At 40.7% G+C, this 15,566-nt stretch overlaps 1 protein-coding gene across 6 annotated transcripts in view; it reads left to right on the top strand.

Moving 5' to 3' along the window:
* Positions 1 to 15,566, top strand: part of ST3GAL3 (ST3 beta-galactoside alpha-2,3-sialyltransferase 3) — a 191,127-nt gene that overhangs the window by 45,048 nt on the left and 130,513 nt on the right. For 5 of the 6 annotated variants that reach the window (XM_035123840.2, XM_035123842.2, XM_035123843.2 and 2 more), the window contains one exon: positions 11,235 to 11,277. In XM_035123840.2, the coding sequence (XP_034979731.1) occupies positions 11,235 to 11,277 (43 nt within the window). Of the gene's footprint in view, positions 1 to 11,234; positions 11,278 to 12,454; positions 12,516 to 15,566 lie in introns of those variants that run through there. The other variant, XM_035123846.2, reaches the window with a different exon arrangement.

The following is a 15,566-nucleotide window of genomic DNA, read 5'->3' as shown; positions in this document are numbered from 1 at the left end:
CTGGAGGCGGCTCATGAACCTCCTGCAGGTGGAGGTCAGCTTGTCGACGGCTAGGCACCCGCAAACCAATGGACAGGCGGAGCGGGTCAACGCCATTCTGCAGCAGTACCTGAGATGTTACGTCAGCCAGAGGCAAACGGACTGGGTGGATCGCCTGCCACTGGCAGAATTTGCCTACAACAATGCGGTGCACGTCTCCACAGGGGTGTCGCCCTTTAAGGCCAACTACGGGCGCGACCTCAGATCTTTCCCGGAGAGGGAGGGGGAGGAGGAGGAAGAGGGCCCACAGGCAGAGGATTGGGCAGAGGACCTGGAGACGGTGCACCAGCAGCTCAGAGAACACTTGGAGAGGGCCAAGGAAGCGTACAAGAAGGGGGCAGATCGCCACAGGCGACCGGGAGAGGTCATCAGGGTGGGGGACAAGGTTTGGTTATCCTCGGAAGGTCTTCCCACCAGGGGGCGATGCAAGAAGTTAGCACCCAGGAGGCTGGGCCCCTTCACGGTCACGCAACAGGTCAACCCGGTAGCCTTCAGGCTAGCACTGCCGGAGGACATGAGAGTGCACCCAGTGTTTCATAGATCGCTGCTGTCGCCGTACAGGGAAAGTACCAGGTTCAGGGACAGCGATCAGCCTCCAGAGGGAGGGGGGGAGACGGGAGACGCCCGACAGCTCAATGAGGCAACTGAGATTTTAGACTCAAGGAGAGGGGTGAGAGGACTGGAGTACCTGATAGCATGGGAGGACACTCCGCCGTCCCACAATGAGTGGATACCGGCCACAGAAGTACCTGAGGAATTTTTAGTGGAAGAGTTCCACGCCCTGTTCCCCCACAGGCCCAAGCCCTGGCACATGGAAAGGGAGGGAGAGGGGGAGGGGCAGGAGGAAGGGATAGCAGGCAGCAGCTCTCCATGGAGATGGGAAGCGGAATTTGAGGACACGGAAGAAGAGGTGTGGGTTTCACCGAGGTCAACGACGTCAGAGGCAGGAGAGGACTGGCAGAACATTTTTACTCCCACCAGCTCTGACGCCACTGACTTCTTGGGATTCCCGTCTTCTCAGGGGGAAGGAGAAAGATCGCAGGATTGGGGGGAAATTTTTACACCCACAGGCTCGGATGCCACAGACTTCTTGGGGTTTCACTCGTCCCCAGCAAGCGGAGAGCCACTAGGAAGGGGGGGAGAGGAGCCTGGGAGGGGGATGGATGTGAGGGACGAGGGATACAGGGAAGTCCCTCCCATCTTAAGTTCCAGCCCATCCCCAAGCGCGGGAGAGAGTAAGGAGAGCTCTGCCTCCAGCGGAGAGTCAGGAAGTGGTGTCCGAGGCTCAGGCAAGGTTGTGGAGCCCAGGCCGCAGGTGGGACAGGAAGTAGGACGCACAGGGGGGAGGCCAATTCCCCCAACTCCCGAATTGCGACGCAAACGTAGGGGGAAGAGGTTGGGTCTGCCAAAGCTGTGGTGCTGGAAGAAAACGCGCCAATCGCCATTCGGGAGTTCAGACACCTCACCTTAAGGATGCATTTTTACTGCTCTGAACACTGTAAATAATCAGCACTTAATAAAAACCTTAAAAGACCATGCTGGAGTCGTTACTCTAGAGTAGCCATACCAGGCCCTCTGACACATGGCAACCCTAGAAAGGGTACAACTGCATGCTCAGAAGGACATTGCTTTCATGCTTGGAAGATTTTTTTTTTTATGAGGTCCAAGGAAATGAAGGTGACTTCAGCTTCCCTATAAAGAAGGCAGTCCAGAACCTTTGTTTCCAGCAACTTCCTTCCCTCCTTCCTTCCTTCAATTTTTTTCTATCCTTTCCTTCATTGCCAGGTGATCCTGGGGTGAGTCACATGGTAAAAATACACAAATAAAATACAACATGCAAACCAAATAAACAATATAAATTATATAGTTCACTACATCTACTCCTTTTTAAAAATAAACCAGGGGGCTCCATATCTCATCCACCAACCCCAAGCCCACAAGGGCTAGAGAAAAAGAAAATTGTTTTTTATCATTTTAATTTTGTTTAATAAAATAAAGCAAATATAAAGAGCAAAAGGCAATACAGTTTCAGCAGGTTGAAAGCAGCACAAGGTTGGACATTATAATTGATCTTGTTCTAAAACATTACCAAAAATACCCCCCATAAACCTGTTGTGCTGGTTTATATGTATTTTTTGTACTAAGTTACTTAATCATAGTTACTATGGACCAAATTTTATCCAGAAGGAGAAGGAGCATATCTCTGATACGTTAGGATATCATATGCCCCTGGAAAATAAAATATTTCTGCTTAGTTAAGTAAAATAAGTCATTCCACAAAATGATGAAGAAATAGTGTTTAGCCTTATAACTGCTGCTAATATAACAGCTAAAAAATAGGAGCATTTCCCTATTTCCCCATAAGTCCGCTATGCTGCTTTTTGTGCTGCTTTCAATAGTCCCCCAGCCCTCCCAAATACATTTGGAAGAACACCAAGGTGAATTGGCAAGAGATTCCCCTGTCATCCACACTCTACCAGGAATGTTTTTAGCAGAAGTCTGCTCAAGGGATGCTCCCACCAGTGGGAGGAAACTTAGGTTCCCAGCCAGTATGTCCTGATGGAAGTTTTAAACAATGCTGTATTTTTTTTTTGAGAAAACTGCTCATGAATTAGAAAAACATTTAATTTTAAGTTCAATGGTGAAGTCTGAGTTTGTCTTTTGTGATGCAGAATGCTCTACTTCAGTGCTACTTTGAGGACATCTCTGCCTGGGGCAGTAGAGCTTTTTCTACTTGATAAATAATTGCCATGATTGCCCATAAAGTTTCATCAGTTTCAATGAATCGGAGAAGCTCATTTGTTCTGCAGAACATTTCCTTGGTTTCCTCCAGTTCATCTTTGGGCAACAGTGCTTACTCCATGTTTTATGTCCCCATGACAGTTTAATTGGGAGTTGGCTGATGGTTTGCCAATTCCTGTTGTACCTTGTTTGTCAAGTGCAGCAGTTCTTTTCTACTATTGGTTTCCTTTGCAGCTCTCATCTCTATTGGCTATGGGATATGAATGTCTGTGGGTGGGAATCTCCATAGAAGTAACCTTTAATCTAGTCTTGTAATAAAATATTCTTATGTCCTCTTATTTATTATTTGTTATCTTTTGCAGATCAAGTTGACTCGCCCCAGAGGTCACCAAGAACTTTTGCACATTACTTTTTTGTTAATATTATCTTTGACTTTTACTAGGAAATATGATACGGCTTCTGAAGTGGAGCAAAACCTCTTTTGTGAAACAGTCACTTAGGAATGTTTAACTGCATTTACACAAGGATTCGTGGCACTGAATGAAATCACAGTTTATGTAACAAAGACCTGCATGTGTCCAAGTACATAACTTTTTAGAGAAGACGAAGATTATGCATATTCCCTTTCTTTTTGAGTTTTCTATGAGTTCATTATACTCCTGTCTGAAAGATTTACGTAGTTTTGAAGGCTGCCCTGAATTTACTGCGGAGAAGAAAAATATTCACATGCTTAGAATTTGTTATCTCTGACATAAGTCTGCGAATAAGCACTGAGACAACCGGTCCCCATTTTCTTTTCTCTTTTTTTGTCTCAGTCCTTGTTTATTCAGAAGATACATACAGGCAAAACAGTGGATTACTAACTCTTTCATTGCTAAGGTGATATGGAGCTGGCAGAGTGCCACTGAGAAATGTTCTGGATGCGAGCCCAGAAAAGAAGTTTCTGAGGGGTCTAGTCAGGCATTTTCATGGGAAAGGAAATTTTACTGAAAATGGAGTACCTGAATTACATAACTTGCTAAACACTCTAAATCAAAGGATGGCATTCATTATTGAAGACTGTTTATATGAATGTTTGCTTCGTGAGGAAAATATAAAGCAATTGGCTATAAAGTATCTTTATTGATGTGATAGATGCATGGAAGTTATTCTAGTTAAGGCTTTCATGTTGGATATTATCTGTAAGAAATAGCAAGGAGAAATGAATAATGTTGGTTGGATGTTACAAACAGCCAGTCCATTAAGTAGTTGCACGCAAACCATGGTAAGGCCACTGGGTAAACTGTCATCAAGACTCAGTTTGGGATGGGAGGTTCCTTTCTCCCCAGAAACCAAAAATAATCACTACACAGGTGAACTGTGGCATCACTTCTCATCTACACCTAACTGTTCCTCTGTGATATTTTTCTGGGAAAGTTATTATCCATTGTCTATTGTATACACACACACACACACACACAGATATCCCAAGGGCCTTGCAAGGGCACTCCAGTATTCAGATTGTGACTCAAGGAAACTCACACTGTGCCGTTGTGTATTTCAGAAAACATATTATTTTCTGGGCCAACTCTACTAGGCAAGAGAGCTGTCTTCTAGCAGAATAGAACTAGGGTTGCAATGGTAAATAATTCCTTTAGCATATTTCAGCTATATTCTGCCCAGACAGTCATTTTATTTTATTTTTCAATAATTTTTATTGAATTTTACATAAAGAGAGGGAAAAAAGAAAACGGAGAAAAAGAAAAAATTAAAAAAGAAATACAAAAATGCAAAAAACAAAAATAACAATATTATCACACCTTATCTCTTCAAACTTCTTCACTTCCCCTTCTTACAGTCCTTGTTAATAATTAACTCTTACCATTTCCAAATCTTAGCTAACATCATAGAATTACATCCTATCTCCCAATTCATGACCTTATTCTTAAATAATTCTTATTCATTTTATATAGAAAAGTAGAAGAAAAATAGAAACAAAAAACAAATAATAATAATAATAATAATAATAATAATAATAATAATAATAAAGACATAATCATAGTCCAATTTCTAGTCTAAACATTTCGGACTTCCTCATTTCCCCTTTTGTAGAACTACTAGTCTCAGACATTAGAAGGCAAGATTCATAGAATCATAGAATCATAGAGTTGGAAGAGACCACGAGGGCCATCCAGTCCAACCCCCTGCCAAGCAGGAAACACCATCAAAGCATTCTTGACATATGGCTGTCAAGCCTCTGCTTAAAGACCTCCAAAGAAGGAGACTCCACCACACTCCTTGGTAGCAAATTCCACTGCCGAACAGCTCTTACTGTCAGGAAGTTCTTCCTAATGTTTAGGTGGAATCTTCTTTCTTGAAGTTTTAATCCATTGCTCTGTGTCCGCTTCTCTGGAGCAACAGAAAACAATCCTTCTCCTTCCTCCATATGACATCCTTTCATATATTTGAACATGGCTATCATATCACCCCTTAACCTTCTCTTCTCCAGGCTAAACATACCCAGCTCCCTAAGCCGTTCCTCATAAGGCATCGTTTCCAGGCCTTTGACCATTTTGGTTGCCCTCTTCTGGACACGTTCCAGCTTGTCAGTATCCTTCTTGAACTGTGGTGCCCAGAACTGGACACAGTACTCCAGGTGAGGTCTGACCAGAGCAGAATACAGTGGTACTATTACTTCCCTTGATCTAGATGCTATACTCCTATTGATGCAGCCCAGAATTGCATTGGCTTTTTAGCTGCTGCATCACACTGTTGACTCATGCCAAGTTTGTGGTCTACCAAGACTCCTAGATCCTTTTCACATATACTGCTCTCAAGCCAGGTGTCACCCATCCTGTATTTGTGCTTTTCATTATTTTGCCCAAGTGTAGTACCTTACATTTCTCCTTGTTAAAATTCATCTTGTTTGCTTTGGCCCAGTTGTCTAATCTGTTAAGGTCATTTTGAAGTGTGATCCTGTCCTCTGGGGTATTAGCCACCGCTCCCAATTTGGTGTCATCTGCAAACTTGCTCAGGATGCCCTCAAGCCCATCATCCAAGTCATTGATAAAGATGTTGAATAAGACTGGGCCCAAGACAGAACCCTGTGGCACCCCACTAGTCACTAATCTCCAGGATGAGGAGGAGCCATTGATGAGCACCCTTTGGGTTCGGTCAGCCAGCCAGTTAAAAATCCACTGAATGGTAGCATTGTCTAGCCCACATTTTACCAGCTTCTTTACAAGAATATCATGGGGCACCTTGTCAAAGGCCTTGCTGAAATCAAGATAGGCTACATCCACAGTGTTCCCTTCATCTACCAGGCTTGTAATTTTGTCAAAAAATGAGATCAGATTAGTCTGACATGACTTATTTTTCAGAAACCCATGCTGACTTTTAGTGATCACAGGGTTTCTTTCTAGGTGCTCACAGACTGTTTGCTTGATGATCTGCTCTAGAATCTTTCCTGGTATTGATGTCAGGCTTCAGAAAAAGAAGGCTAAAAGCTAATACCAGTGAACCTCAACTGAAGGTTGTCTTAGAGCCAGAGTTAACCATGTATTATCCAAAAGTGCAAAGAATCTAGATTCATTCATGTTCTTTCTGTGTTGTCTTATTAGGAAACTTGAAATCAATTAACCTAATCAGTTAGGTTAGGCTGATTGGCCACCAAAATTCCCATTGCAAACTGAGACTATGACATGTAAGGTGGTACACACAGAGAGAGCAAATGGATGGAATTTATGCATAGAGCATGGGTCAGGCATGTTCTTGTAACCAGCAGTGTATGGGCATATTTCTAGATCTGTACCACAAATGTGCATGTAGTCCCTTAGCATAAAAGTGGGCTGTATCTCTTATTCTTTTAATGAGGCCAGACATTATAGATTCCACAAGAAGGAATGTTGTCAGGTAGCAGCTGAAGTTGTAGTATCTGTGTTCTTTGGTTTGACTTGTGTATACAATTTTTCATAATTATGCTTGTGGAGTATTTAGTCCGTTTTGTGGTTTGGCCCCTGAGGAATACACACTAGAGACAAATTAGTTTCCTTCTCTCTGTGTAAACATGTGGATGCAGCTGGAAAATGTGAAGGTGGATGGATTATACATGCATTTGCTCTTTCTGCTGTGTTGTCTGTTTGGGTGGTCTGTTGGGAGCTGGGCAATTAGACTAAGCATTTCTCACTTAACTGTCCAGCAGTTAAACTGATCCTAGATGTTCAGAGGAAAGTTCCATATTTGTGCCAGTGTTTAGCTTGGCATGAAAAGTGTGTAGTTTATTGAGCTTGCTGTGCTTGGCTGTAAGTCTGTTTATGTTATTTCTGCGACACTTTTATTATTAAATTGTTAACAGTGGTAGGTTCTCATTTGAAACTAGGGTGCACTGTAGCTTAGAAGAATATGTTTTTATCTTTCTTGACCCAAGGCCTAGTGTGCTTTGTGGTATGAGATGAACTTGTTTTCTTGTACTTGTGATATGCTAGGGTTATCTTTAACACATTGCACTATGCGGTACAAAGAAAGTTAATCACATGTTTTCATATTTTTGTTCCCCATGTTCTTAATGTTTCTACTTTCCTTAATTGAGTAAGATAGCTCTGCCTGAATTGTTTCAGATGGGCAGGAGTTCAAATTCACATTTCATTATGTACCAACATTTAGCCATTTCTTATTTGCTTCTTATTTCTTGCCCTGTGTCTTCCCTCCACCCGTGCGTGACTTCCTTGTTATTATTTTTTAACTTTGTTATTGTGATTGTATTTTCGTATCTTAATAATTAAACATACTTTCTTATATATCTGCTTAACTTTGTGAAATCAGTCTATACATATCGATAAATTCTTGTTGGAGCATCTTTTGGTCATGTATTCTTCTACAGATTTCCATTCCTGTTTGAGATTTTGATTAGATTGCATTCTAATTGTTGCCGTCATTTTTGCTAATTCAGTCATTTCAAAAAAAATATGCCAATCTTTCGTTGTTGGTTGCTCTTCACATCTCTTAGTATACCGGTAGCAAGGTCAAGTTTCCCTAATCATTCATTGGTCAGTGTTCTCATGCAGTGAAGCCTCTCAATGCTTGTAGCTTTCTCTATGATATCCAGAATAGAAATATGTCCCAAACCTTTGTTAAGGTTTGATGCACTCATTAGCATATTTGTTTGAATTGTTCTTTCTTAATGTTTACCTAGAATTTTTTTTTTAAAGTGTGCAATTTCTAAGTTTTTGATGCATGGAATAAAACCTCTTTACCTCATTTTTATTACACCTATACTTGAAATTTGAAATATTTGCAGTATCTACTTGACCAGGCATAGGCAAACTCGGCCCTCCAGACGTTTTGGAACTACAACTCCCATCATCCCTGACCACTGGTCTTGTTAGCTAGGGATGATGGGAGTTGTCATCCCCAAACATCTGGAGGGCCGAGTTTGCCTATGCCTGTACTTGACTATCAACGGCAAATTTGTATGGCCTTTTAGGCTACAAAGTATATTATCATGCAAGCACAACATTAATTATTGTTGAATATGTATGATATAATTGACTTTCTTATAAATCAATCTGAGAACTGATTATTCAAATTTTCTATATATATAGTTTCTTTTTCAGTTTTGAGTCTGAAGAATCTTCAGCTTGTGAATGTGGATCTCCCATCTTCCTCTGTATGCTCTTAGGAGAATTGCACCACACATACGTGTATCAGTAACAGACATTTTGAGATACTTTTTTTAAGATAGAGAAGAGGGACATAAATAAAGTACTGTGTATGTCAGAGACACATATTGTTTTATGAGATGACCAGAGTCATTCCTCTGAAGTGAATGGAGGCGATTAATACTTCTCTGCAAGAGTGGGTGGTCCCTGCCTACGTGAAGGATGAAGTTGGTAAGACCACTCCTTAAGAAGCCCTCGTTGGATTAGGATAATCTAAGACAGTAATTACTGGCCAGTTGCCTATTTTCTCATCTTGGGCAAGGTTCTTGAGTGGGTGGTCATGGACCAGATCCAAGTGCTCTTGGAGGAAACTGATTTTCTAGATCCATTTCAATTGGGATTTTGGCCTGATTTTGGCACAGAAACTGCTTTGGTCACCCTGTATAAAGACCTTTGTTGGGAAAAGACAGGAAAACTCTGTCCTTGGTAATTCTTCTAGACTTCTCCTTCTGGAGCGGCTATCAGAGTAGGCGGTGGGTGACACTCCTTTGCAGTGGTTCTAGTCCTGCTTGGACAGTCTTCTCCAGAAGGTGATGCTTGAGGAGTGCTCTTTGGCCCCATGGAGGCTTCATTGTGGGGTTCCTCAGGGTTCATTTTATATCCCATGCTGTTTAACATCTACATGAATAGATGACACACAGCTCTACTCCTTTACCATTGTCTTTCCTTGGTAATGGACTGGATGACAGCCAACTACTTGAAGCTCAATGCAGATAAGACTGAACCACTGTTAGTGGGTGGTTCTCTACACTGGATGGATGGGAGGTTGCTTGCTCCTGATGGGGTTGCTCTCCCTTTGAAGGAGCTTGGGGGTACTCTTGGAACCTTTGCTGTTACTTGATGCTAAATTGGCTTTGGTGGCATGGAGTGCCTTCCATCAGCTTTGGCTGGTTGCCCAGCTGTGCCCCTATCTGTACAGTGAGAGCCTAAATTATGTTGTTAATTACTCTGGTAACCTCTAGGTTAGATTGCTGCAACACGTTATATGTAGCGCTACCTCTGAAAATGGTTTGGAAACTTCAGCTGGTGCAGAATTCGGCAGCCAGGTTGCTCACTGGGGCAATAATATGTTTGAGCATATTAGTCTGATCCTGGCCTGACTCTGTTGCTTGTAAACTAGTTTCCAGGCCCACTTCAAAGTGCTGTTTTTGACCTATAAAGCCTTAAACAGCTCAGAACTTCAATACCTCAAGCACCACCTATCCCCATATAAACTGGCCTGGACCATGTGATCATCATCTGATTCATGTGCTTCCTCCATGAGAAGTCCAGAGGGTGGCAACACAAGAACAGGCTGTTTCTGCAGTTCAAAGGGTCAGAGTATGGCTAAAGTGTATTGCTACAGTAAAGCGTCACTAAGGGTCTGTTGGGTGTAATAGGTCTGAAGGAAGCTTAAAATTCAGTTTGCAAAATGTATGACACTTGGTTGTTTGCATCAAATTTATATTGATGCCCACAAGATTTTGTATGGTATTGGAACAAATGACTGAGATATATGCCCATGTAGATCTCCACCCAAAGTGACTGGTGCCTGTTATGAATATCATTGCTCAGGAGATAACGTAGCAAATCCACAATGCTTAATCTTTAGTTGAAGGCACTGGGATTTTAGACTGTTCAGACCTTCCAATTTTAAGCTGTATTTCATTTATATTCCTTGGAACTGTGCTTAGGCAAGGCTACTTTTTGCCTGTTGCAAACTTTGTGTTGAGCATGGGATTACCTCTTGCAGCCCAAATGTGTAGATAATATGGATCAGGGAAAGTATATAACACTTGCTTTCAGATTTGCACTCACTCAATCCTAATGATTTGTCTTCTCAATAACCTTCCTAAAGGAAAGTTTAATTATATAGTATGTCTTGTAATAAAAATGCTGTTTCTCAAAATGCAGTATTGTTAGCTTGAAAATGTGACATTATTATCTTGTCTTTTTAAAATAATGTTGTGTTTTTGCTGGGGTATGGTGAGGTGATGGAATTCATTTGAAAGTTTATTTGACTTGATGAGAAAGTGTAAATGCAGCCTGTAAATTTTGCACATCAGCACTTGAAGCAGCTGGAAGCAGGGCTGCTACTGTTCTTCCTTTGCTAGACAGGAATGCAATTTGGATTGTAACCTCTAAGACTTGAGACTGCCAATTGGAACAGGATGGGAGGCTGTTGATACTCCCTTCTGCTATACCCTTTTGAGTAAAAATGCAAGGATTAAATGTAGTTCCTGGCTCTGCTTTATACAGACTACAGCATGTAGAAATATATAATACTGTACCCAATCCTGGGATGTCTTGCTCTGTTTCTGTAGGGAAACCTATTCTGAAGGTCCTCCCCAAGTAAATGCAGGCTTTGTGTTTAATTGTGGCAGGAGTTACAAAATAATCTGTTAGAAGGTGAATGATCATGCTTCAGAAAATTTGTATGACAACTCACGCTCTGGTAACGTTCAGGATCAAGTTGAAAGAAGTATGTGTGTATATAGAAAATGCAAGTGCATCTTTATTCTTTTTTCTAGGTTCTTTATGTAAAATAGTCTATTCAGTTCTGACTTTAGAAATTAAGAAACCAGAAATTATTCATCTGGCGGTACATTTAACAAGAACTTCTTGATTTATTAACCATGCTGTCATATCCAGTTTCTAAACTTTTGTACCCTTCACAAAAGATTATTTTTAAAAAAGTTTCTGCTCTCTTGTAGGACACCTGATAATGAAAAGTTGTATTGCCTTAATTACCTGAACTCTCCTGCTTTTGTCTTTCAGAATATGACAAATTGGGATTTCTCCTGCAGCTGGATTCCAGACTGTGAGTAGAACTATGGAAAGGTTTTTTTATTTATCTAGTATTATCACTTTCCTCTGGAGACAAAAGAGATTCTGATCCATAGCTCTGTAGGGTAGTGCTCAGTAGTATGGCACAGAATTAACAGAGCTGGTTGGCAGCTTCTTCCTATTTTGCTCACAACTTTACTCTTGGTCAATAAGATTCACAATTGCACTTTTTGTTGTTGATAGCTGATTGCACTGCACAGCATCTACTCAGGAATAAGACCAATGGTGGTAACCTATACCCCCCCTCCCCAATTTGGCCACTGTATTTTTTTTAATGTTGTTTTTATTAGTTCTGAGTAGCAACTGGTGCTGTTGAGCCCTGTCATAGCTCTGGTATTCCAACTTCTTCACCAAGACTAGTGTGACCATAGGGATGTGACCTCCCCCTCTATCTGCTCATCGGATCAATCTGACCTGATGAATATTCATATCTGTTCTTAAGTAAGGTTTATCACCTTGCCTTGTGTATGTCATAAACTTTAAAATTAGAACTAATTTGTAAAATGGCAGATCACATTCCCTGAACAGGTTTCAAAGGGCAGAAGTTTAATATTGTTCTAGATCTGGGTACTCCATAGTTGACTGAAAAAGTCAACCCGTGCTGTCAGGCTTACAGTCTAGAAATACATGACACAAAATGAAAAATGGAATGGAAGTGGGGAGAAAATAAGCAAATTACAAGTTTTTAGTTACAAGTTGTTCTAATGACCAGATGGCGAGCGGATGTGTTAACAAATTGCTGCTCTCAGGTATAACTGAGGAATGGATCTGCATTCCTTTACTTGCTTTTGCTGCAGCCTGATGTAATGGCTGCTGCCAGGTGACTGTCAATGGAGGACAGAGCCTGGCTTCTCAGCAGAGTTGGTTGTGGCCCAGCATCATTTCCTTTCCTTCCCCTGTTGTAGCCTGTCATTCAAAACATCTGAAGGGCACCAGGGTGAGAATGGCTCTAGTAAGGGCATACACAGTTATCTGAATAATGCAGTGACAAGTTACAAAGGAAATGGTAGAAATAATTTTCTCAAGCAACTTCATTCAAACTAATTGTGAGTGCTTGTCCTACACATAGAGTAAACTTGGGGGGAAAATAAATTTGAACAATTGCCAGCAATTGTGTTTAATATTGTGCTTTTTCTGTTGCTTCATTTCAGGTTACTATTTAATAGCCAGTGCAGAAGTATAAAACAGGTGTGAAATGAAGACTAGATTGAAGTAAGCCATAACCAGTGATAAGTTTCAGAGAACTATGTTAGTCTGTAGCAGTAAGAAGACATAATAAAAAAGTGTGGCACTATGAGGCATGAGTGGGGAATTGTTTCCAGCTGGCAGAACAGATGCTAAGGTTGTCTAACCCCAGAGGGCCATTTTGGCATTCTGTCAGGTGGCACATTTTCCTTTGCCCTTGCAATTTGAAATCAAAACGTGGTTAAAGGCAAAGGACTTAACAAGCGCTGCTGATCAGGTGGCAGGTAGGTAGGAAAATGGCTTTCTGGCCAAAATGATCCTTACTTAGGCCCGCAAGTCAGAAGTTCCCCACCACTGCTATAAGCCATGTTGATTAGTTTGTGGCACACATAATTTTCCTCAAGCAGGGGAAGGTTTCATAAGATTCATTAACATATATGCCACTTTCCACCTTCTGATAAGATGTATATACACACACATGCATATACGTGCATACACACATGTATATGGGTTAAGGCAGGCATCCCAAAACTTCGGCCCTCCATATGTTTTGGACTACAATTTCCATCATCCCTGACCACTGGTCCTCTTAGCTAGGGATCATGGGAGTTGTAGGCCAAAACATCTGGAGGGCCACAGTTTGCGGATGCCTGGGTTAAGGTATGTAAGAATATGACAACACCAGCACCCTTGTATTTCAGTTTTTCATGTGTTCATGTTTTTCCTTTTGGTTGTTTCTTATGTCATGTTCCTTAATATTCTCCTATTGATTTTCAGTACAGTATATGTATTTGTCTGTATGCACTTATTCCTCTTCTAACTCATCACATACTGTATTATTAAAATATTGTAGCCAGGACTCAGCCTTTCTCTATGTGGAAGATTGGAAGGAAGCCAGTCTCATCAGAAGAGAGTTAGTGAAATAGAATTGGGTAGCCTACTATAATTATTCCTCTCCCTCTCCATCCACTTAACTGATGGTATCTGTCACAGTCTCTTCTTTAAGTGCATCCACTGACTCAGATCTGTGCATGGAGCAACTTTTTGCTCCTACTTCAAGCTTTCATGAGGAAGACTTCATCAGCGGACAGACAGACACAAAAGTGAATAATGCTTAAAGTTTGAAGTAGGAATGAAATTCCTCCCAGTTCTTTTATTTTTGAGATACCTCACTGACTTCCAGCGCTCTGCCCTTCTTAAACAGAGGGACTGGATCATGGCCTGTATGAAATATGAACACTGACCAAGTAGAAGGTAGCTCCCAATCTAGCCCAGTCTTGTTTGTTCTGACTGGCAGTGGCTCTATGGAGCATATGCAGAGGTTTTTCCGCACCTGTTAAAAATATCCTTTTAACTGGAAATGCCAAGGATTTGTTAGTGCCTCTTGTGGAGGCCAGTTTGGACTTCATTTCAGACTTCAGGAACTAATAAGTTCTGATTGTAGACCACAAATTCCTGTCAATAAAGGTATTATCATTTGATTTTTTTAAAAAATTGGTTGTCAACAATTTTAACAAAAACACACACACACACAACCCCACATTATTTACAAAAAGAGATGATTTGGGCAATTTCATGCAAATCGCTAACTGAGGTCAACCATTTATGTTAGATGTGCTAGAGAGAGAAATCGAATGTCTGCTAACAATTAAGATTTAAAGTTATTTGGGGGCAATAGTCTGTCCATGTAAATTTGTACAATTTTGTTAATTTGTTCTTAGATCCAGATATTTAAACACTCAATCCCATCAAAAGGCAATGGTTCATATAAGTGAGCATTACACAGAGTTCCAATTTATCCAAATTCTTGAGTATCTAGCAAGAAATCTGAATTTGATGACTACCTGTGCAGGTCAGGTATAGCTGATTGGGTAGTTGTACCAAAAAGAAATATTTGGATAGATTACCTGGTCATTTAGAAAGCATAAATGAACTAAATATTGTTGTAATGGGTTAGGAAATGCAGTAATATTCAAATATTGTTGATTTTAGTAACAGGTGTGTGTGTGTGTGTGTGTGTGTGTGTGTGTGTGTGTGTGTGTGTATACAGCATATATATATGACGTGAAAATGATTAAAAAAGTGAAATATTACAATTTTTTTTACTGAAGTCCACAATTTTCCAGCAAAACTGTATATAGCATGCTTTCCTTTGAGCCATTAGCCATCACTGGATGTTTCCAGTGCAAAAGCAGTGTCTTGTTGCAAAAATGGAAGATTCCAAATGTGGAAAACAATATTTTAGCATATTGGCAAGAAAGTCAAAGGAAAGGGTTAAAAACTAATCTCTCTCTCTCCAGAGCTCAATGCAGAAGATAATCCTGGGGCAGGGAGAGGTTCAGAGTGGAAGACATCTGGGCATGGTGCTGCATGGATATTATGTTCTGGTTGATGACCCTGTTGACAGAAATGGTTTCATTATATGGCTGTTTTGTAGATGTGATTGCCCCTGTGGAATTCTATTGCTGATATGTAACTCTGTAACAGTGTCTTAATTGGTGATGGTGTCTCCATGCCTGTATGACTTTGTGAAACAGAGCTTACTGAGCTCTGACAGGGAATTCTTTATCATTTTACCAACAAAGATAAAACAAATGAAGAAACTTTTTTTTGTTAAACTAGCTTTTGAATAATGCATATTCCTTGGCTCATAGCCAAGATGCATCTATATTTGGGAAGTTATTCAACTGGTGTAAATATAATGTGGTATTTTACATTTGGCTGCTTATGACTCTTTCTTGTGATCTCTTCCTTTCTTTCTTTTTTACATTGTTGACGTTCAGCCTGTACTGTTCAATGTGACGTAAGTCACACTTGTTATGTTCGCAGCTAGGTAATGATTGCTTGGTATTATTTTCTAGAATTCATGGGAATTGAAAGGAAATGAGAAAAGGAGGCTTTCAGTATATTAAGGGGGAAATATTAAGAGTGAGCACTGTGTGAAACTGCATGCGGACTAATATTGTCAGGCTGAAGTTCTGCCAAATAAGCTGTGTTCACACTGAAAATGAAAAGTTGGGGTGCAGAAAAGAGGGCAGCTCATAGGTTTTTTTAAAATTGGGTGGTAACTTGCACATA

The sequence above is a fragment of the Zootoca vivipara genome, chromosome 7 (assembly GCF_963506605.1).
Source record: "Zootoca vivipara chromosome 7, rZooViv1.1, whole genome shotgun sequence".
Lineage (NCBI taxonomy): Eukaryota > Metazoa > Chordata > Lepidosauria > Squamata > Lacertidae > Zootoca > Zootoca vivipara.
The sequence above is the reverse complement of the archived record's forward strand: the minus strand, read 5'-3'. Positions and strand labels throughout refer to the sequence as shown.